This window comes from Pseudorca crassidens, chromosome 17, assembly GCF_039906515.1.
Source record: "Pseudorca crassidens isolate mPseCra1 chromosome 17, mPseCra1.hap1, whole genome shotgun sequence".
Taxonomy (NCBI): domain Eukaryota; kingdom Metazoa; phylum Chordata; class Mammalia; order Artiodactyla; family Delphinidae; genus Pseudorca; species Pseudorca crassidens.
The window spans coordinates 82,965,159-82,989,074 of NC_090312.1; the positions used below are offsets into that span (position 1 = coordinate 82,965,159).

At 45.2% G+C, this 23,916-nt stretch overlaps 1 protein-coding gene across 5 annotated transcripts in view; it reads left to right on the forward strand.

Annotated features, from left to right (window-relative positions):
• The window catches only part of ST18 (ST18 C2H2C-type zinc finger transcription factor), a 126,320-nt gene that overhangs the window by 70,059 nt on the left and 32,345 nt on the right, over nt 1–23,916 (forward strand). For 4 of the 5 annotated variants that reach the window (XM_067712344.1, XM_067712343.1, XM_067712347.1 and 1 more), the window contains exons 7-12: nt 2,674–2,808; nt 3,474–3,564; nt 4,572–4,676; nt 6,644–6,837; nt 8,889–9,100; nt 21,148–21,393. In XM_067712344.1, the coding sequence (XP_067568445.1) occupies nt 2,674–2,808; nt 3,474–3,564; nt 4,572–4,676; nt 6,644–6,837; nt 8,889–9,100; nt 21,148–21,393 (983 nt within the window). The remainder of the gene's footprint in view (nt 1–2,673; nt 2,809–3,473; nt 3,565–4,571; nt 4,677–6,643; nt 6,838–8,888; nt 9,101–21,147; nt 21,394–23,916) is intronic. The other variant, XM_067712346.1, reaches the window with a different exon arrangement.

Below are 23,916 nucleotides of genomic sequence, written 5' to 3' on the forward strand. Positions count from 1 at the left end.
GTTTCACCCAAGCCTTCCGATGAGTCGGCAGTTCTAACGATACCAAGGTTTGCTATCCTGTTGCCACCCAGCAACAGGGAGACTTTGGGTCCCCCTAGTCTAACTAGAGTCGCCATATAATTTATCCTACAGCCTACGACACTTTCGGGGTGAAGGGGAGCCATGGGAGCAATCCCACGAGTCCATCAGGTATGAACAGGACAGTCCCAAGCAAACCGGGATGTCAGGTCACCAGAGTATAAGGTCATTTTTGTGAAGCAGCATCCAGCAAAGAAAATTAAAGAGGAAGAGCCAGGCCTGGGAGCCCCCCCAGAGCTGCAGCTCCAGCTCGTGTCAGGCACCGGCGCCGGACCCGGAGAGCACCGTGGGGCATCTTTGCTCCCCGCAGAGGAGGGGCTGGCAGACACAGTGCAAGACGGACAGTCAGCAACCCACACCTGGTCAGGTGCCAGCCTGGCCTTATCTCCCACACCCTCCCTGGCTTCCCGCAGACAGTGTGGCCAAAGCGCTCCGTGTGGTTTAGAAAGGCGGCCTCACCTGGACCAGATCCAAGGGAGGAAGCCCATCAACATTCACATCACCGCTCCTTCTTCCCGAATCTTTCCAAGTCGCTCTCACAGGTTGTCAGCACCCAGCCCCTACCAATTCCATGTGAATCAAACATCGGGGATTTTTTTTTTCCCAATTGAATAGAAATTTATTTTTTCACACATCAAGTTCCCATATATCATAAGAAGTAGTTCTGGTCAAAATTCTATTCAAATGATCTGTATTTCTTGCTCTGTTCTTTTTTTTTAAATTAATTTGTGTTGGAGTATGGCCGCTTCACAACGTTGTTAGTTTCTGCCGTGCCGCAAAGGGAAACACTGGGGACTTTTACTAGCATATTCTACACACGTGAGTGCCCAAACGGACTGGAAATGTGGCCGTCTTTTCGGACTAAGTAAAAAATACCCCCTCAAAATCATACAGCATGTCAAAACCCTTCGTATGCACCTTTGTCTCGTACAGCAAAGAGTGTAGTCTCCACCTCGTGGCGTTAAATCGCGTCTCAGGAAACACACACGCCCGCTACTCGGGTCCTTCCCTTCCCGCCCAAGACACGCGTCCTCTCCCTGCCGACCCCGCCCTCCCTGGCTGCGCGCTCACGGGGAGGGCCCTTGGCCCTTCCCCCTTGGCTGGAACCACGTCCCCAGATAATTGCCCCGCGTACCACCTGCGGTACCCACCTGCCCAGTCCGACGGCCGGGGTGGCGTGGCAACACGGGGGCACGTCTGCCCCCCGCAGAATTCCGCCCTGGGGACGTCTGTTGCCTCCGGCAGCGCTGCCCTGCTCTCCGTGCCACGTTTGGAGCCGGAGCACACGGGCCCTCGGCGTCCTCGCAGCCAGGACCCTGCCCCGTACCCATCGCCGGCAGCTTTCTTGCGGCAGGATGGTACAGACTATTTATTTTCCCTCTCAGCGTCGTGTGTTCGTGATTCCTGATACTTCGCGTTGGGAGAAGCCTGCAGCCTGCCGGCCTCCATCCCACGCTGGTCCTCTCTCTGAGGCCGCCTTGCCCGCTCTGGTCCCGGTTCCTCTAGATGCCCTGAATGTGAGGGGCAGGCTGGCCCCGATGCCTGACGTTGTCACTCCACGCACGAGTTAGGGGGGCAGTTTCGGCTCTGAGAATGCATTTCTGTTTTAAGCTTATCTACCCTCTCGGTCACGAATATGAGAATATTCACGTTAGTCTTCATTTATTTTATGTATTTATATAACCCTCTATCTAAGCCAGCAGTGTGTGTGCCGAGCTGTGTTCAGCCGCCCCTTCTGGGCAGCCCGGCAGCATGGGTTGCAAGGTGTCCCTTTCCCCTGCCGCAGCACCTGGTCCTCCGCCCGCAGCCCATGTTCCTGGCAGCGCCCGGCAGACCCCTCGAGCCGGTCCCCACCCTATGTGCGGCCAAGCCTCTTCCTGCTGCCTCTGTCTTCCGCTTCCACACTAGGAGTGAAACCAATAGCTTCTCCTCTGCAGCTACTGCGCGTTGATCCAGAGCTTCAAACTGCGGGGCTCTGGGCGTCTTGGGCCCTCACAGCACTTCCCCCTGGCCGGGCGTGGCGCGAGATGTCACTCTTATTGGAGCAGCCTCCCCACGTGTCTAGGAACAGCTGCTCAAGCCCAGAACTCCGGGGCCACTGGACCTGCTGCCAGGACCCACTGGACCACCCAGACGGGCCCTCCTCAGATACGGCGGCTTCTTCATCGTGTGATTTTTGAATCTGGCCTTTTACAGATCCCTTCAATAGGAGACAGTTTGGGTTTAAATAAATGCTTTCCTTTTTCCTTCTCTTTTTTTTTACTTTTCCTTTTCCAGAGCCTATTCATCCTCTGGTGTAGGGCTGACATTTCATAATGAGGCTCTAACTGTGATCTGTGACATGACAACTTAAAACCGTCACTGTGTTTCAGCACTCCCTTGCCCTGTGTCAGCCTCTGCTTAAGGAACCAGGAAAATTGAAAACATTCTTTCTGCTTCCGCAGGTCTTAGCTGAGGGTCTGATTCAAGGCGATGTGAGAAGAATGTTTATCATCAGAAGGGTGAACAGAGTGAGAAGGTCGTGTGCAAGGCCACTTGCTGAAGGGGAGGGAAGAGGAATAACCAGATGTCTCTCTCAATTTAATTCCTCTGCAGATTCACCGAGGCCTGAAAAGAGGGAGACCAAGTGCCCCATCCCCGGGTGCGACGGCACAGGGCACGTGACAGGGCTGTACCCTCACCACCGCAGCCTTTCAGGGTGCCCTCACAAAGTGCGGGTTCCCCTGGAGAGTGAGTACCGCCGGCCCTGAAATAAGTCCACCAAGTTACCCACTTCCTCCTCCAGTTTGGAGTCAGAAACGGAAATACCAAGTTTTCTCCCTCTGTGTCAAGACAATTTCCATCTAGCTGGATGTTTAAAACAGAGCATATTAATAGAAAACTTGGGGTACAGTGAGGCCAGTAGATCAGGAGATACTGACATTGAAAACCTAATTTGCTACTCAGAGCTCCCAAGAGGAGGGGGCACCTCAGGCCAGGCAGGGCCCCCGGGGGAAGCACCAGGACCCGCGGCGGGGAGGGATGAGTTGTTGTAAGCAAGAGCCTTTTTGAGCTTTCGTGGGAGGGAGCGGAGTGAACTGGCCTCAGATTGGCCAGCTGGAATTTCTAGTGGGCTCTGGGCCTCTGGCGCTGTCTGTGGTTGTCTGGGACCTGGCCCTGGGGGTTAGGGCAGGTGGAGAGTGTCCTGGAGTGTGAGAGTCAGAGAGAGGAGAAGGTCCGGTGTGGGCTTCCACTGGTTGGTTTGCATTTGAAAAGTGTTTATTCTCTCGAAGAATTAGGGAGCGTGGTGGACGATGTAACTGAATTCCTTTGAATGCAAAGTTGAGACAGTTTGTCGGTGTGTGATGTATTGATGATAAATTGCTCTATTCTTTTATGTGCTATTTCGTGCCTAGTTCTTGCCATGCATGAAAATGTGCTCAAGTGCCCCACCCCGGGATGCACAGGACGAGGGCATGTGAACAGCAACCGCAACACGCACAGGAGGTAATTGGGATGAGACTCGAGAGAAACTTTCCACCAAGAAAACAAGGAACTTGCCGTGTGTTATCAAAATTCCTGGATCAGCATCAGATATGTTAGCACCTGACATAGGTGACAAATATTCTCAATGTGTGCAGAGGAAAAAGTAAAAAATACCCCATTATTTACTCCCCTATAAATTTTCACTGAGCAGCCAAGTATGCCAACAAAAAAATGTCGTATTTGGAGACCAGGGGTAGATACTTATATAGCGATACACAGAGAGCCTGGTCTCTGCTCTGAACCTCCCCCACCCCAGAGCTGTTTGACCTTGGAAAGAGTGGCTTAGGGGTTATCTTGAATCCCATCCAATGCACATTAAAACGGTACCCAAGAGCTTCAGATTACTGAAGGTAAACGTCATTTCATTTCACTGAGATTTATTTCACTGAGATCGCAGCTAACTTAAAACCACATGTGTGCCTTTATATACAAATATATTGCATATATATAAATACTTTTGGTGAAAATGCTTATCGTTTATGTGTTTCATGTATAGATTATGTGGTCATGAGATACTAGTTGACTTATAAGCCTATTGCCAGGAAACTTACATTCTGTGCTCTCCATTTAAACTGAGATATAAAATTAAGTCCCTAACATTTTGCAAAAGACCCTGAGCTGTCATCGAATTATCGTGCTGACACCCATAGTTGGACAATTGCAGTTGGATGAGCGCATTCTACTTAAAATATCGTGCGGTTTCAATAATTTAGTTATTCCTCCTTTACATAATATTTTGATCTTAAAAATGACTCTGTTTTTTTATCACCTCTGAGATGAGGTTTGGGGACAAACGTTGACACAGTAGTTTGCAAAACCCTTTGGGATCTTTTAGGCTGAGAATGGTGCTAAGTGAACTATTAATACAACTTAACATTTGGTGCTTGCCAAGGATGCTGTGAGGTAGGTGCCAGAGCAAATTACATTATCTTTTTAACTCAGATCCGCCTACTTTTTTTTTTAAACAGTCTTTCTGGTTGTCCAATTGCTGCAGCTGAAAAACTGGCAATGTCCCAGGACAAAAGTCAGCTGGATTCTGCCAAAACCGGGCAGTGTCCTGAGCAGGGTCACAGGTAGGATGCTCCTCTGGGGTTCCCGTTACTCCCTGCGTGCCGAGCACCTACACAGAGGGTCCCTTTCCTCCCAGGTGCCAGCTCACCGTGGGCCACCTTCGTTCCAACGCACAGCCACCAGTGTCCACTTGAGAGGCTGGGCCAGCTAATCGTGCTGTCACTGAAATGAACTGCTAGACCCTCCAGAAGTTTAACTTGAAATTAATCTGCACGCAGAGGTCACATAATGTGGATGAATCTAAAAAATGTAAAGTCTACGATAACAGATTAATCAAACCCTGTGTCGCTAAGCACAAGCCCGCCCCCTAGTCAGGTAGGGGCCCCCTTATGGTTGACGTAACCTTTCCACCTCCTAATCCCTCATCACTCAAAATATGTGATGCTATATGGTCGTCCCACTCTTCCAGATATGCGCACAGTCTCTTTGAAACAAAAATTCATTCCAAATTGATAACTATGGAAATACCTCCTGTCGGTCCTAGGTCCTTCAGAGTCTCTGGTAGTTTGGAGGACCTTACTTACACCGAAATAATAAACTATGGATGAGGACACAGTATGAGGTGATACACTTATTAATACAAAAATCATATACATAAGAAAAGTGATTTGGGGATTACAGCAGATGACCAGGTCCTCATTGTCGTTACCGAGACACTGGAATGAAAAACAGTTATTAGGAACATTTTCAAGATATGGTGTCCCTTAGTATTTGCTTCTGTAGGTTTAATTAAAAGACTCAAATTGTCATGACTTTGCCGAGAGTCAAAATCACATGAGTGAGGAATATAAATCAGGCAAATATCATGAATTACTGAATCACGGGTTAAAAATCTCATAACAAGGTTCTTGGTTAGGATTACAGTACCGTATTCTCTAGTTTCTCCCTAAGTAGGTTAGTTATTAAACATAGAAACAGCATTAAGTTTCATTTTGCTCATTTCTTAGAAGTATTGTTTTAGACTAGAACACTGTTGCAATATTAGGGGTATAAAGCAAGTTATATAGACAATAACAAATTCAGCTAATCACTCAGATATTTTGATGTAGCAGCTAAAAAGTTTTTTACCTAATCCAAGAAACATCATCAAAACGTTGACATTCTGATGAGTAAGGTATGTTCTGGTGAAAAACAAAATAAAAATACGTATTTTTGATATTGCTAAATTCTGAAAGTATATTTATTTGTGTCCTTTTAGCAATAGACCACAGCACGACAGCATTTGTGTTTTCCTTGGCCGGCATTGGTGCTATACAAATATGATACCCTTGTTTAATCCACACAGTAATTCTAAAGGAATGTTTAAGTCACATTTAGCTTGGATTAAGATAATTCTATTGAAAAATGTGATAGCTGTTATAATACAGTAATTTTTATTCATATTGAAACAGTGGCAATTTAATAGATAAAATTTTGAAATACTATTTAAAATATTACTTAAAGCAGCAAAAGCATTCAGTCCGAAGGTGGGGAAAAAGATGAGACGCTTAAGAAGAAATTCACAGTTCAGGAATCCAGTTTCCGGTGCCGACACTGCCCCTGTTAGGCGTCAGGGCCCTGCCAGCTGTGCTGAACAGACTATAATGACATTATATTGTCCTCAGAGTATAATGACATTTCCTCACTAGTTCCAGTCGTGACTTTTCACTGCTACTCTGATGAACAGTCCTGAGCAGCAGGAAGTACACACCTTATCAGTGCCCTGATGACAGTTCCATGACACTTTCTCTCTTACTGATGGGAGACTCGGACACACAACGTGCAGCCTCCCTGAGGCCACCCAGGCGCCCGAAGTGCCCCCTTCTCCCTCACTCCACCCCATCCTGTGTGACCACAGCTCTATTCCCTAGTGCGGGGCTCAGTGGGAAACTCCAGGTGTGACACACCTGAGCTGCTTTAACTTCTGATGCTGGGATGCTCACCAACGGTGTCGTCCTATTTCTTTTGAGCTCTGCCCCTCTCTCTTCAGGACAAGCTTGGTGAAGCAAATCGAGTTCAATTTCCGATCCCAAGCCATCATCTCTCCCAGAGCTACGGTGTCAAAAGAGCAAGAGAAATTTGGAAAAGTACCTTTCGATTATGCCAGTTTCGATGCCCAGGTTTTTGGTAAACATCCCCTCGTACAAACAGGTCAAGGCCGAAAAACACCACCATTTCCTGAATGTAAGCTTCAAATTCTAATACTTATTCCAAAAACAATGCATCTTGTGTATGTGCATGTTGGGTGAGGGGCATGTATTTAAATATGTAATATACTATTTACTGCTGGGAGGAGAGAAAATATATTGTACGGTGAAATAAAATAAGGATAACAATAGTAAGTTAATCAGTACTACTGGTCTTGCATGAAGTGACACTGAGTATGGTAAATAGCGGATTAATTATTCTACAAATTTGGTGCCATTTTTAATCTAAATACAGTAATTCTGAAGAAATACAGGTAAAAATATGGAAATACTACTTACATCAGCAAGTGTTCACACTGAAGGTGGGAGAAAAAGTGAAAAGTCTAAGAAGGAACTCAATTCAGAAATCAAGGTTTTACTAGGAAAAAAAAAAACAAACACGTGTGGCTTTGGAGATGTTCATCCACAGATTTAAGAATTAGTGCAGAAACATTTAAAATGTGTCAGTTCTCTGATGCTAACACAGAGACACTATAACGCATAAAACTTGGTGTTTTTACTAACAGTTTCTTCAAGTTGTTTAGAGTCCTTGAATGTTTTAATGAAAAGGTTAGAAAGTAAATGTTGGGAATAAACCCAGGAATGATTTCTGCCAAGCAAAATAATCCCCCAGTTGGAGTCCTCCATAGACCGGGAATTTTTTACAACGTTGTGCAAATCCCTGGAATCCCTTTGATCTCACGCGTAGTTAACCCAGACGTAGTACTCTTAGGAGCACAGGGTGCTTCTCCCTTCTGTGCCGTGGTCACCTTCCGTAAAGAACGTGAATGGCGTATAAAACCTAACAGTGTATAAACAGACTTGAAAGGAGTTTGTCCACCAACAAGAAGTACATGAAACTCCAGAAGATAGTTTACCTGTTCTTACTAAAAATAGGGCACAGCCAACATAAGTAACCACTGACAGCCTGTTAGATTCAGGAAAGAAAGATATACACACAAATATACACACACAATGTTTTGTATCTATCTGTATAAATTTAGATATAGATATAGTTCTAGGATATATACACACATACATATATGTTGAATTCAGGTGAAACAAATTAATGAGTGTTTTATATGCTCATGTAGTATGGATTTTGGTTTAAAAATGTAGCACATTCAGTGACATTTTCATATTTTTATAACTACAGGAATAACATTTGGTGATGTTTTAAATTATTTCGTGAAAAATAATGATCAAATATTTAAAGTAAACACTACTTACGGTGAAACAGCTATAACTGCCTTTATATTAGCCCACATTAAATGCTGGCTGTGTTTCCTGGTCCCTGAGTGGTTTACAAATACCCAGAGTGGAGAGAAGCCCGTTAATTCTCTCAGTAACGCCTTGGTGCCCACAACAGAACATAAAGCAGCGCTCATTCTCGGTAGCACTGAGAATGCTACCTTTCCGCCGCGGTGCCTTTCCGTTCCCCTGGAAGCTCTGTGCATCTCTCACTCACTGCCCCGAACCGAGCGTGAAGATGCCAGCTCAGGAAAGCCTCCGCCACCAACTCCGTCCCCCTGAGTTGGACGAAGAAAAACTCGTGCTGTTTTAAGCACGAAACAAACCTCCACATCCAATAGCAAAACAATACAATTCCATGGCTAAGTAAAAACTGTTATTATGAAAACAAATACGAAAAGTCCGTTTCTCTCCCCTGGGGTTACTGGGCCGCACACGTACGCCGTTTGTGGTTGTACCGGCCTTATGCCTGTCTAGTCCCTGACGGGTTTCGCAGCTACCCACGCTGCCATGGCACCTGCCCGCTAACATGAGTTCTGGAGTTTTTGTCATAAGACGTGGAAATGCAAAACAATATTCAGAGAATAGGCTTCTTCCCCCGCAATCACGTCATCTGATCTGTGAACTTTTGTGAAAACCGTTCTGAATAACCTTCATTGAACGTACGCAGGGAGAATGGAGCATGTTTTAATTTATTCTTCACGTATTTTCATGCAAGGAAGTTCTGTCTTTAAAACAAATCTATCTAATGACTAAATCCACGTACGAGCAATTGCTAATCAAATCTCTCTTCAACAGCGAAGCATTTTTCCAATCCAGGGAAATTTCCTAACCGGCTGCTGAGTGCGGGCGCTCACACACCGAGCCCCGGCCGTGCCAGCTCTCACAGCCACGGTCAGTGCGGCGAAGACACCCACGTAGCGGCAGCTGCTGCCATCCTGAACCTCTCCACCCGCTGCAGGGAAGCTGCAGACATCCTCTCCAACAAACCGCAGAGTCTGCCTGCCAAGGTAGGCCGGCCAAGAGCCCGGAGGGGGGCAGCGGCTCACAGCGAGAATCCACTGCCTGCGTGAACCGGCCACACTCTCCCCCGCCCCTGCAGCACGGCCCCCCTTGTCTCGGGGAGAGAACCTGGGCAGGGATGAGTGTGGTGGGAGGAAGGACCTTGGAGGGAGACAGTGGCGCTTTTGCAGGTTGTGCCCCAGAGCTGGTGCAGGGGTGCGGTATGAAGCCGGTTGGGGGCGGCTCGATAGATTCCAAACCTCTTTTTGTGTTGGGGACTCTGGCACACGAGGAAAGAGATTGCCACTAGAGTCACGCTGAACAACGGAAGCTTTTCACTGCCTTCGAATCAAAGATGGTAGGACGTGTTCCATTACACAGCCCCCCGTAAAACACTGGCAAAATTCATGAAATTTCACTGTCGTACATGTGACTGTCGTATAGCGTAAGGTGGTCTGAGTTGCTGTAGTTTTCACGAAGGACACATCCTAAAACCTGGATCCGTTAAACCGACAAGACAGGGCCCTGGGGGCGTCTTGAGAACTCAGGGCCCAAATTCAAATCCAAAATCAAATTCTGTGAAGTTTATGGAGACCCCAGCTTTCTGGAGCTCACGAAATTAATCACATTTCTCTAATAACCTCTCCTCGCCGACTAACGCAGAGAAGTAGACATCTGTGTTTATGATGCCTTGAGGAAAACAAAAAGCAAAAAGATCCTTCATGTCTTGCCTTTTGAGGAGGGGGTTGTGATGCTCCAAAGTAACAGGGACCCTCAGAGGGAGCGTGAGCGTCCTGCAGTCAGCAGGGACCTGTAACTCCCGTCCAAGCTAAGGGCTGTTAAAAGAAGTTATTTTCCTACCTAGACAGCTGAAGCCAGCTGGAGGAGAGTGCCCAGGCTTATTTGGAGAAGAGATGTTACCCTTGCTTTCAGTGGAAGATCGCCCAGGTTAAACTCTAACCCGAAACTCGGCGAGCACAGGCTCTAGCTCTCTTTTCCCTTTAAGCTCAGCCCGTCCCCGGCATGGTCAGCTGCCACCTGTGCCGTGTGCCAGGCCTTCAGGAGAGCAGGGCGCACAGTGCGTTGAGCCTTTGACAGAAGAATCAGAATTAGCTTCTGGACAGATCTCAGCCAAGTAAACCCCAGGAAGAGTTGGTGGCCAAAAACCACTCAAAAACAATTCTTAAACAAATGAGGTTCTTAAACAAAGAAAAACACGTTGCCTCAAAAATATAAAGAAAATGCCAAGCTCTCCAAAATCACAGGCAGAAATTATGTACATAAATGAATGAGGTAGGGTCCTTTAAAAGGGAACTTTGGTTATTTTTAAATTCATTTTTAAAAACCTGAATACATTTCTTCTTTTTAAAGGGATATTCTAATATACAGCTTGTGGGAGAAATACTAAACTATCTTCCTTCCTGGTGCTTTATTCTTTGTCTAGGCTGTCCTACAATAAAAAGTGCCGATATTATAATGGTTAAATCTGCTTAAATTCCTTGAGTAAATGGTTGTAGAGTGAAGGCTTTCCATCTGCAAGGTAGATACTTTTTGTTCCTCAGAATTCTGCCTTTAACCTTTATACTCTCCACGTTCTATTAATTGCTGGAGCCAAACAGTGAATCAAACAAGGGTGACTAAAATTTGAAGGTATTTTCCCTTATCGATATATGTTCTTCTCTTCTTAAAACACATTTCTGGTCAGAAAAGTGACTGTTAGATCATCACATTTCGAAAATTCAAACAGCAGACTCGCCGTGTGTATTTGATGCTCCTGCTGGGAGCATTCTGTGAGCCGGGGTTGCTCTGTGGAGCTGATATGCCTGTCCCGGGCGGCAGGAACCCCCTGCACGTCTCAGCCTCCAAACTGCCAACCAAGCCCTAACTGCAAAGCCAAACCACTGATGATAAGGGTGGAAGAGACAGAAAGTGCACCAGTCAGCTTTTAGGAAGAGTTTGTGATGCTGGCGGTTTTAGGAACCTTTTTCCCACGAAAATTGTCTTGTTTGACATCGTGGTTGTTAAAATAGGATCACTGTGGCACCCTACACTGTCACCTGGTACAGAATCCTTCTTCCAGGCCCGCATTTGCACACAACTGTAACAGTTTGCAGAATTCTTTCCTGGTTGGATCCTATTTTCTGAATATAAAAGAGAACCTCATAAATTCCTGAAACCACAAAAGGTAATTATTGTAACAAAAAAAAAAAAAGAGAGAGAGAGAGAAAAAGCCAAAGTAATTAACCCTGAAAAATAGGCTCTGATCAAACAGTGCCCAGTGACAGCCATTTCTTTTTTTTTTTTAATAGATCTTTACTGGAGTATAATTGCTTCATAATACCGTGTTAGTTTCTGTTGCACAACAAAGCGAATCAGCTATATGCATACATATATCCCCATATCCCCTCCCTCTTGAGCCTCCCTCCCACCCTCCCTATCCCACCCCTCTAGGTCATTGCAAAGCTCCGAGCCGATCTCCCTGTGCTTTGCTGCTGCTTCCCACCAGCCAACTGTTTTACATTCAGTAGTGTGTATATGTCAATGCTACTCTCACTTCGCCCTCCCATCACATGTCCTCAAGTCCATTCTCTATGTCTACCTCTTTATTCCTGCCCTGCAGCTAAGTTCATCAGAACCTTTTTTTTTTTAGATTCCCTATATAGGTGTTAGCATACGGTATTTGCTTTTCTCTTTCTGACTTATTTCACTCTGTATGACAGACTCTAGGTCCATCCACCTCACTACAAATAACCCAGTTTCGTTTCTTTTTATGGCTGAGTAATATTCCATTTTATATATGTGCCACATCTTCTTTATCCATTCATCTGTCGATGGACATTTAGGTTGGTTCCATGTCCTGGCTATTGTAAATAGTGCTGCAATAAACATGGTGGTGCATGTCTCTTTTTGAATTATGGTTTTCTCAGGGTATATGCCCAGTAGTGGGATTGCTGGGTCATATGGTAGTTCTATTTTTAGTTTTTTAAGGAACCTCCATACTGTTTTCCAGAGTGGTTGTATCAATTTACATTCCCACCAATGGTGCAGGAGGGTTCCCTTTTCAGCACACCCTTTCCAGCATATATTGTTTCTAGCTTTTTTGATAATGGCCATTCAGACCGGCGTGAGGTGATACCTCATTGTAGTTTTGATTTGCATTTCTCTAATAATTAGTGATGTTGAGCATCTTTTCATGTGCCTCTTGGCTATCTGTATGTCTTCCTTGGTGAAATGTCTATTTAGATCTTCCACCCATTTTTTAACTGGATTGTTTGTTTTTTTCATATTGAGCTCCATGAGCAGTTTGTATATTTTGGAGATTAATCCTTTGTCTGTTGTTTCATTTGCAAATATTTTCTCCCATTCTGAGGATTGTCTTTTTGTCTTGTTTATGGTTTCCTTTGCTATGCAAAAGCTTTTAAGTTTAATTAAGTCCCATTTGTTTATTTTTGTTTTTATTTCTGTTACTCTAGGAGGTGGGTCCAAAAAGATCTTGCTGTGTTTTATGTCAAAGAGTGTTTTTCCTATGTTTTCCTCTAAAAGTTTTATCAGTGTCTGGTCTTACGTTTGAGTCTTTAATCCATTTTGAGTTTACTTTTGTGTATGGTGTTAGGGAGTGTTCTAATTTCATTCTTTTACATGTAGCTGTCCAGTTTCCCCAGAACCACTTATTAAAGAGGCTGTCTTTTCTCCCTTGTATATTCTTGCCTCCTTTATCAAAAATAAGTTGACCATATGTGCGTGGGTTTATCTCTGGGCTTTCTATCTTGTTCTGTTGATCTATATTTCTGTTTTTGTGCCAGTACCATACTGTCTTGATTACTGTAGCTTTGTGGTATAGTTTGGAGTTGGGGAGCCTGATTCCTCCAATTCCATTTTTCTTTCTCAAGATTGCTTTGGCTATTCTGGGTCTTTTGTGTTTCCGTACGAATTGTAAGATCTTTAGTTCTAATTCTGTGAAGAATGCCATTGGTAGTTTGATAGGGATTGCATTGAATCTGTAGATTGCTTTGGGTAGAATAGTCATTTTTACAATATTGATTCTTCCAATCCAAGAACATGGTATATTTCTCCATTTGTTTATGTCATCTTTGATCTCTTTCATCAGTGTTTTATGGTTTTCTGAGTACAAGTCTTTCGCCTCCTTAGGCAGGTTTATTCCTAGGTATATTATTCTCTTTGTTGCAGTGGTAAATGGGAGTGTTTCCTTAATTTCTCTTTCTGATTTTTCATTGTTGGTGTATAGGAATGCCAGAGATTTCTGTGCATTAATTTTGTATCCTGCAATCTTACCAAGTTAATTGATTAGTTCTAGTAGTTTTCAGGTGACATCTTTAGGATTTTCTGTGTATAGTATCATGTCATCAGCAAACAGTGACAGTTTTACTTCTTTTCCAATTTGTATTCCTTTTATTTCTTTTTCTTCTCTGATTGCCGTGGCTAGGACATCCAAAACTATGTTGAATAAGAGTGGTGAGAGTGGATCTCCTTGTCTTGTTCCTGACCCTAGTGGAAATACTTTCAGTTTTTCACCTTTGAGTATGATGCTTGCTGTGGGTTTGTCATATATGGCCTTTATTATGTTGAGGTAGGTTCCCTCTATGCCCATTTTCTGGAGAGTTTTTATTATAGGAATCAAAATCAAAATCATATGAATTTTGTCAGAAGCTTTTTCTGCATCTGTTGAGATGATCATATGGTTTTTATTCCTTAATTTGTTAATGTGGTGTATCACATTGAATGATTTGCATATATTGAAGAATCTTTGCATCCCTGGGATAAATCCCACTTGATCATGGTGTACGATCCTTTTAATGTTCTGTAGGATTCTGTTTGCTAGTATTTTGTTCAGGATTTTTGCATTTCTGTTCATCAGTGCTATTGGTCTATAATTTTCTTTTTTTGTGGTATCTTTTTCTGGTTTTGGTATCAGGGTGATGGTGGCTTCGCACAATGAATTTGGGAGTGTTTCTCCCTCTGCAGTCTTTTGCAAGAGTTTGGGAAGGATCGGTGTTAGCTCTTCTCTAAATGTTTGATAGAATTCGCCTGTGAAGCCATGTGACAGCCATTTCTATTGTCTGTGTGGCCCTCTGCTCTGTGCCCTTTGCTTAATGTAGGATTAAGTGTAAACAATCTTCCCCTCCACGTTGAATACTAGCCTGATTCTCTCTCCAACAGGATTTGGTGTTGCCTCCATAGCAGGCTGTTAGTACGTTTGTTTTTTCTAGCCAAAATCCATAGATGTCTTGAGTTCCTAGCTTAGAAAGAAGGATACACAGCTTTTCCCTACTCCTGACTTCTATAGCAGAGCATAGAAGCATTTTTGATGTACCAGAGATATTCTGGAAGATGGACTCAGCTGTCCCACCTGAAAGGTCTGTAGGTGCTGGACTGCCCAAGTCACAGGTTAGAGTCCCTCAGAGACCCCGCCTTCAAGGAGCTTACAGGAAGAGAAGGACAAAAGAAGTGGTCATTCCAGGTGGAGAACTGGGTCTTCAGAGGTGATGTTCCTGAGGCTCAGGGGAGGCATGGGTGGCTTGTAGGGAGTTTGATCAGAATTCAGACAACGGATTTATTTTCCTTCTGCCTCCATGTCCTTCCCTTTACCCGATGAGCTTCTCTGAAGTTGCTTAAAGAGCCCAAGAGGAGAACAAATTACAGGTCATGAGTAGGAGCATGACCTTGTCAGAATCAAGCCAAAGGTCACTAACCGTGAGATTGCGTTCATCCACTGGTCGGAGCTAATACAGATTGGTTTTCATGCTGTGTGCAGACTCACAGCTGACTCCAGGTTTACTGGGAGACCTGCATCGTGATTTTCAAAATCCCTACTCTTCTGGAAGATAAGGGGGTGAAGGAAGACTTCAGAGATGCAAGAGAACATCTTCTAAAGACAGTGAAGGACGATAGGCACGTTCCAAAGTGTCCTCCCCCTTCCAGAATTTCTCAGCCTGAGCACCTGCCCACCCAACACTAAAACACCTCCTCCCTGGCACTGAGCTGAGATGCCAGGGCTAACACTGCCCATCGCTGCCCAAGCTTGAGTCCACCACATCCTGAAAGTAGATCTTAGAAGGAATTGTTTATATGTTAAAATCCAGGCCAGCACGTACCCAGCAGGTCTACGCCACCTAAATCACTTGTGCGTGTTTTAAGTATCTCTTTGAGGAATCAAGTCAGGAGGAAAAGTTAGTAATAGCAAATCCCTAATGGAGATTGTCATGGTTATGGGTACTTTTGTCTGAAGGATGAACCCCATCTCAATGCTAGCACGGTCCTTGGTGCTGAGATTTGTATCATGTCCTTTACTTCCATTTGGAATTAATGTGAGTTTGCAGAGCTCACATGGACCACAGCTTCAATCAGTCCCGCTTTAGTCTGGAGACGGGTGCTCCCGAGATGAGGTCAGGGCTGAGTAGAAGCAAGCGGCAGGAGAAGCGAGCGGTGGGGGTTCGCCACGTTCCCTAAGACCCGCGCTCCATCCTCCTTCTTCCCCATCTTTCTCCTCCTCTTCCTCCCCTCAGCAGAGGTAGGAATAGGCACACAGTCTATCTTTATCCCGATCGCTGCCGCTTGCCAAGCGCTCTGTTGTTTGTTTTGGTGTTTTCCCCACCTGTTTAGACAAAGTGGCATATGCACAGTGTGCCTTGAAAGAAAACAAAAAATTGACACTTGCTTGAAATGTTTAAAGTTCAAAGTCTGTTTTGTGCTTGAACAAGGCCTAGACACAGCAGGATATCACATCGCCATTCCTGCTGCCTGCTCTCAGAAATAGCCTGGCGGCTCTGGGTGCGGTTAGAATCCAGCCTTTTGCAGTAACTTTAACTTGAAGTCGGAGGATGCTATAGAATATGAGTGAAATGTCCTGAGGGACCTGAGTTGGGATCTCAAGGAACCAGCTGACATGTATGGGGAAACTGCCTCTTTTCCTCAGTGTAGAACAGCATAGGGAGGTCTCTTCGGGTCCAAAAACCTAATCAAATTATTCTTATTATCAGTTGTTGTTTATTGAACACCTACTATGTGCCAGGCACTGTAAATAAGCACTCTGCCCATAGTAATCCTTTTTAATCCTTCTAGAAACTCTGTAAAGCAGATACAATTATCCCATTTTGCAGGTGAAGAAAAGTAGTGTGGAGATACTAAATGACTGCTTCCGAGTGGCACAGCTGTAGCCATTGGAGCAAAAATTTGAATCCACACGCACCTAGCTTCTGACCTGCCTGAAGAGTTTATCATTCCCTGGTGTACAGACTGCTGGCCCACCAAGGGTTTTCACTGTGATTCCAAGTGCCAGACAAAGACTTGGGGGAAATGGTTACAAACTCAACTTTAATTTTACACCTTATATCAGCCACTTGATTCTCCTCTGAATTCCATCACTGGATTTATATTGAGTACATTTCACAAGTCTATACTCTTAATAGTTTTAATATTCGATTGCTGTTTAGTAAGAATAAGATGTTTTCAGTTAATTGATTTATTTTACTTTATTTTATTTATTGATTTTATATTTTTGTGGCACGCGGGATCTTAGTTCCTGGACCAGGAATTGAACCCGCACCCCTGAAGTGGAGGCGCAGAGTCTTAACCACTGGACCGCCAGGGAAGTCTCTCATCTGTTTACTGTTAATACCCTGCCTACTTATTTTTTTTTTTGAGGATAGGCAAGAGGATTTTTTTAATATTAATTTAATTTTTAATTTAATTTTTATTTTATATTAGAGTATAGTTGATTTACAATGTTGTGTTAGTTTACAGTGTACAGCAAAGTGATTCGGTTGTACATACACATATATCCATTCTTTTTCAGATTCTTTTCCTGTATAGGTTATTACAGATTATTGAGTAGAGTGCCCTGTGCTATAAATAGCACGGGATAAATTAGGAGTTTGGGATTGACGTATACACATTACTATATATAAAACAGATAATCAACAAGGACCTTCTGTATAGCACAGAGAACTCTACTCAATACGCTGCCTGCTTTGAAAACGTTTCAGAGGACTTTCGGTACCAAAAAGATACTCCCCCAAACTCCTTGAGGCACGAGCAGAAGAGCAGAAGTGGCAAGTTGGAAGCAGAAACCAGGCTGCGGGCCACCTGTCTTTGCATGTCCTCTTAGCCCAGTCACAAAGGCAAGGTGGTGGTGACCTCTCTCGTACTAACAGAAAACCTGCCAAATGAGGAAAACAAGGCTATCTTATCCTATCAATGTCTTGAAAGTTAATGCTTTTCATAATCAGAACATTTAAGGTAAAATTACAATTTTGCTTTTTTTTACTTCATCACCATCTTTGAATGTAAGATCGTTTTTAATTGTTGAAACAACATAATATCATCATTTGCCCGGAAAATATCGGAGGAAAACAGCCATCGGCCTATCCTCTAACTACAAATGCAAGAATTTCTGTGTTTTCCCATTTGCTCTTCTTCAGAAAATGAATTTCTCCCCGTTTTCCCTAGCTGTACACATAGCCAGCATGCCAGGCTGTCTCCTGCTTTCAGTGACATAAGTCTTTTCCCTGTTGCAACAAACTTCTCATAATTATCATTTGACTGAGTACATAACATGCCATTGTTTTAAATTTATTTATTTTTATTTTTATTTATTTTTGGCTGCGTTGGGTCTTTGTTGCTGCGCGCGGACTTTCTCTAGTTGCGGCGAGCGGGGGCTACTCTTCGTTGCGGTGCACGGGCTTCTCATTGCAGTGGCTTCCCTTGTTGCGGAGCATGGGCTCTAGGCGCGTGGGCTTCAGTAGTTGTGGCGCATGGGCTCAGTAGTTGTGGCTCACAGGCTCAGTAGTTGTGGCACGTGGGCTCAGTAGTTGTGGCTCACAGGCTCTAGAGCACAGACTCAGTAGTTGTGGCGCATGGGCTTAGTTGCTCCATGGCATGTGGGATCTTCCAGGACCAGGGCTCGAACCCGTGTCCCCTGCATTGGCAGGCGGATTCTTAATCCCTGTGCTGCCAGGGAAGCCCTTTTTTAAAATTTATTTATTTTTATTTTGTTTTACTTTTGTAACGTGCCATTTAATAGATGCAGCGCAGTATCGTTTCTCTGTTGGCAGACATCTGAGTCACTTCTTATTTTATAGCACAGATAAGACTTATAATGAAAAATTATCTCAACTTTCAGTTGAATAATAATTTACAATTGTATAATTTATGTATAAATTATATAACTTAAAATAATAATTTATAGTCTATTTCACTAAAGATGTCCTATATGCACAAAAGAAGCTCCTTGAAGTCAGGGACACTGTACGTTTCAGTTTTCTTTTACCCGTAAATATAGTGGCTTGAAAATATTATGTGCTTTCTCAGTCATTTCATGAATAAATACATCTGTCTTATTACAGGGTAGCATCTGTAACTCAAAAGTAGCTGAAGTAGATGGTCACTGATGTCGCTCCTAAGTTGGAAAGCGTATGAGTAGTGTTAGACCAGCCTCAAAAAGCTTAAAATTCAAATACTGAAAACACGGGTATAAAACAGCCCTTTAAGAAGTGAGCATAGGGCTTCCCTGGTGGCGCAGTGGTTGAGAGTCCGCCTGCCGATGCAGGGGACGCGGGTTCGTGCCCCGGTCCGGGAAGATCCCACATGCCGCGGAGCGCCTGGGCCCGTGAGCCATGGCCGCTGAGCCTGCGCGTCCGGAGCCTGTGCTCCGCAACGGGAGAGGCCACAGCAGTGAGAGGCCCACGTACCGCAAAAAAAAAAAAAAAAAAGAAAAGAAATGAGCGTATTCGGCGCCGGGCTGGGGGTCCATGTCAGGGTGCAGCCGTTCCCTCCCCCTCCTGCCGCCTCCCCCCCACCCTGTCCTCGTTGTCCTGCCATTTGGAGTTTCAAGCACAGAGAGATGTGATGTCTGTTGATAATGCTCTGAATAAAATCCGTGCAGTAAACGTGTGAGCCGCCCATCCATGGGCAGAAAGGGGCCCTTCCCTGGTGCTGTGTGTAATTTTGAATGCATCTGTGAGCTCACTTCAAGCCCATCTGTACCCACACGGCCGCCTCCAGCCCAGTCAGGTGCTCAGAGCAGCCGGCTGGGGCACGGGGTGCAGAAAAGCACCTCTTTTAAACATTAGGAATGATTTTTTTTTTCAATCAGCCCATGATTCCTCAAGATGTAGGACCATCGCAACTCTGAGAATCTCCGATTTTTTAATTTACTCATGGGAAGTTTCTTTTTCCTGTAAAAGCTAAAATATATATTAGTGTTGTCTTGGAATAGTTGGTATTTTTTCAGCAAGCTCGAATCTGCACTATTTATGGGTTTTGCACTATAAAACACTGCAGCCCAGTCACGTGACTCCTTTTTCCTAAGCCATCTGTCACAGAGGTCTGGAATTTTATGTGAATGTTGGTTGTGCAGTCTTAACCCAAGTTTTTTTATTTTTTTATGAAAAATGTCAGCAACTACAATATTTAGCATTTTACTTCACATTGGCCATTAAACTTGATAGCTATAGCTCTGTTTCTTTTCTATAGTTATGTATCAGTTTTGAAGCCAAAAATTGCTTTCATGTACTCCTGGCAGAATACATTGTATCGTGGAGAGAGCACGTAGCACTGATATGGTTAATATCTTGGATTTTTGTAACTAAGGTTTATTAATGCTGGTATAAAAACGTATTTGATATTATACAGATGGCATAAGATGTGGTGGTTACTAAGTTATTATCCCGGATAAGCTGTACTGTGAAATTCAGGGCTTAAAACTATCACAGGAGATTAAACTATTTACTGAAAAGGACAGAAAGATATGACCAAACATCTTAGTACAAATATATTAGAAGCGTATTTACCTCCCACAAATATAATAGAGCATTTCTACCTCATAGGCTGAGAGATTGAGAATAGGAACTTTGCAGGTCAAACAAGCAAACAGAAGAGATGCTTTTATTTTTTAACTCAGGCGGCCGCTACGGTGGATCACATCTCAGGGGGAACTGCTGGGGAGGGGGTACGGGTGCAGTGCAAATGGGGAGTTAAAATAAACCCCTGGGAAGTAACCGTTAGGGATCTTAGGAGCATATCAGAGAAGACTTCTGCTTTGCCGGCCAAAGGGAAAAGAGAAGAGACATTGTCCAGAAGCTAATTGTGAATTGATGGATGACAGTGACAGTGCCGCTCAGGTATTCATTTGACCCACTTGCGAGGGTGACGAGCTCGTTCACCCCGCCTTCTGGGAGTTACTGCCCGGTGGTGTTCACGGTTCAGGGCCACGCACGCCATCCTCGGGCACATGAGTTGTGGAAGGTCCAGGGCACATGGGGACTTTGTTGGCACTTGAACCTTGAAAAGAAGACGAAGCTTAACCAAAGGTCTCCCGAAGAGAAACGCCGTGAGGTAGAGTTCAAGTCTCATACTGAGTATCTGGAGGAGAATCACCTTTATTCTGGAGTTTTCACTGTAGAACTTACCCCCTGCTGCCCGCCCCGTCCTGTCATGTGACACCTGGTACCTCCACTCCAGGCCCCCAGGGGAACTTTGGTTTACACTGCCCGCCTCCCCCAACACGCCCGCCACGAGTTAACCAAGCTTTTCTGGCGCAAGGCACCCAGGGTAAAATGTCACTTTCCTACTAATCTAATATAGTTCTCATATTTCCCAGTAAAAAGTCTCTTCCCGCTGGTTATTTGTGCGTGTTTTTCACGTTAGATTAATATTGTGCCTCTTTGTAAACTCAAGTGTTACTGCTTCAAAGGATGAATTGGGAGTGATAATTCTGCAAACTAGAAAGGAAGGTTTAAAGCTAAACTTGGGGGGAAAAAAGATAAAACAGGTTTAGCCAGTACATTTAGTATTTGGACCATCTTATTTATATTAGGCTTACTTTGTTTAAACCCAGAAACACGAAGCTCACTAATGGGGCTGCTCTGAAAAGTCTGCCTAAGAATTGAACATTAACCAAAGCAAATCGGAAAGCTAGATTTAAAATCAGATATACTTCCATAAAAGCTTGCATTTAAAATGATCCCTTAAAAGCCCACATGGCTAGGCTGCCACTGCAAACTGCTTAAATGTTTTTCTGTTTCCTGTTGTATACCAGGGAGCCGAGATAGAAGTGGATGAAAATGGCACATTGGACTTAAGCATGAAAAAAAACCGAATCCTGGACAAAGCTGCACCCCTAACTTCCACTAACCCTTCTGTTCCAACTGCTTCCTCTTCCCCATTCAAAACCAGCAGCCTGTTGGTCAATGCCGCCTTCTACCAGGCCCTCTGTGATCACGAGGGCTGGAACACGCCTATCAACTATAGCAAAGCTCACGGGAAGACAGAGGAGGAGAAAGAGGTATTGTTTCAATGTGGCCGATAAGCTTGAGACGGAGCGTGATCGAAGGGTGTGGTCAGCTTTTTCCTCCTGGATTAATTCTCGCAATCCTGTGTAGATAATACGTAATTCTGTACCTTGTTTTTGATTTTGGTAAAACGTTGGTTTTAAATTTCAGGAGGAATTTATAAATGAATCCAACGTTTCCCATCCCTTGCCTAAAACAATATGTCATCAGAGTGCGTTGTACCCCCGTCACGGCTGAATAGCGTGCGCTGCGTGAGAGGTGACGTCATCTCTCCCTCGGACACGGCAGCCTGTGAGGGGCAGGGTGTCACTCAACACCAAGCCGCCTGCCTCCGTGTGCTCCGCACCGGATGCCGGAACACGAGAACGAATAGGGGGCAAGGACGCATCTCGTCAAATCCCCTTCCGTGGTTTCGTGGAGGGATGGTGTTGGCGTCCCTGTGTGCAGAGCCGTGGTCCGGGGACTGATCGTGGACGTGGGATGTCTCAGCCATGGCAGCTCCAGAGTCGTGGGCTGGGTTATCCTTGGAGGTGGCTTCACCCCCGGAAGCCAGACATTGTGGCCGTGCGGGAATTCTCAGCCCACATCTCACAGTTGGAGCAACCTGGCTGGGTCTGATTAGCCTTGACTCGGTGTCATTCAGAAGAGTTCATGGCCACACCCTCCACTGGTTAGACTCAGTGACATTGCAGATGTGACCCCAGCTTTACTGTAGGCGATGCTGTTTGTCAGGGAAGTGGTTTGTACTTGCCAGTTGCCATGTTTAAGGAACTGAAATAGACATTTGAAAGTGCGCATCGTCACCTTTACAGCGTGTGAAGCTCAGAGACTTTGGTGGAAGACTCATTCCATTTAGCATGTGCTTTTTATTGAAGTATAGTTGATTTACAATATCATGTAGGTTTCAGGTAGAGCACAGCGATTCGGTTATACATATGTGTGTGTGTGTGTGTGTGTGTGTGTGTGTGTATTCTTTTTCAGACTCTTTTCCCTTATAGGTTATTATGTAATATTGAGTATAGTTCCTTGTGTGATTTTAGCATCTACTTCAGCATCTCAGGGCATGAGTCGATGTCAATGGCAGTGATGACAAGGCTGGGCTGTTTCCTGTTCCCCTTCTTTCCTTCCCTCCCTCCCATCCTCCCTCCGCACACTTTCACTGTGATCCCCACGTCCAGGCAGTAAGATCGGTCCTGAGGATGCAGCACCACCTGGCACACGCTTCCTGCCCACGCTTCCTGCCCGCGCTTCCTGCCCGCGCTTCCTGCACGCGCTTCCTGCACGCGCTTCCTGCCCACGCTTCCTGCACGCGCTTCCTGCCCACGCTTCCTGCACGCGCTTCCTGCCCGCGCTTCCTGCACGCGCTTCCTGCCCGCGCTTCCTGCACGCGCTTCCTGCCCACGCTTCCTGCACACGCTTCCTCCACACGCGTGCTCAGTCTGGTAGGAGGACCAACCTGTAACCAAGCTCACGGACCAGCGAGTAGCTTAGCAGGCACGCAGAGTAGACGGGAGGGCCGGAGGAGCCCCCAGGACCCAAGGCAGGCTCTGCGTCACCACTGGCCACACCATCGTGGGGAGGGTGGGGGGACTGACTCAGCAGCAGCTTCAGGTTGGAGTCTGCCATACGGGGTATAGTCATTGTCATTCTGCTTGGCTTTTAAAAATTCACCCAAGGACTTCCCTGGTGATGCAGCGGTTAAGAATCTGCCTGCCAATGCAGGGGACGTGGGTTGGAGCCCTGGTCCAGGAAGATCCCACATGCTGCAGAGCAACTAAGCCTGTGTGCCGCAACTACTGAGCCTGTGCTCTAGAGCCCACGAGCCACAACTACTGAGCCTGAGCTCTAGAGCCCGCAGTCCACAACTGCTGAACCCGTGTGCCACAACTACTGAAGCCCGTGCGCCTAGAGCCCGTGCTCCGCAACAAGAGAAGCCACTGCAATGAGAAGCCCGTGCACTTCAACGAAGAGTAGCCCCCGCTCACCGCAACTAGAGAAAGTCCACACACAGCAACGAAGACCCAACGCAACCAAAAATAAAATAAATAAATAAATTTATTAAAAAATATTCACCCAAGTATTTAGGGATGGTCTTAGTTAATCTGTCATAACACTGTTTTAGAAGAACTGTTTCTTAAATCATATACATTTGACTCTAATAAATATAAAACTGACCCTGCAACGTGTAAGAAGCTGCTTCGCCTCGGGTGGTGACTGTGAACCGGTGAGTGTGCATCTCTGCCCTCTTCCACGTCCCCAGCTGCTTCAGCTGTGCAAAGTCACAGAAGTTACACCTAACTTACATCATCACGCAATCCAGAAATCTGCCGGTATTCGCATTAGCGATCACTCGGCACGCGAGTCTGAGATGGAAGTCAGGAGGCGGGGGGAGTGGGCTGAGAGCAAGTTTGTTGATTCGGTCCAGTCCGTGCACATCAGCTCCCGAGACAGGGGACGCCCGCGGTCCACGAGACTCTCGATTGCCAACCGGGCCTATTCCACTCCCCACAGGGGGA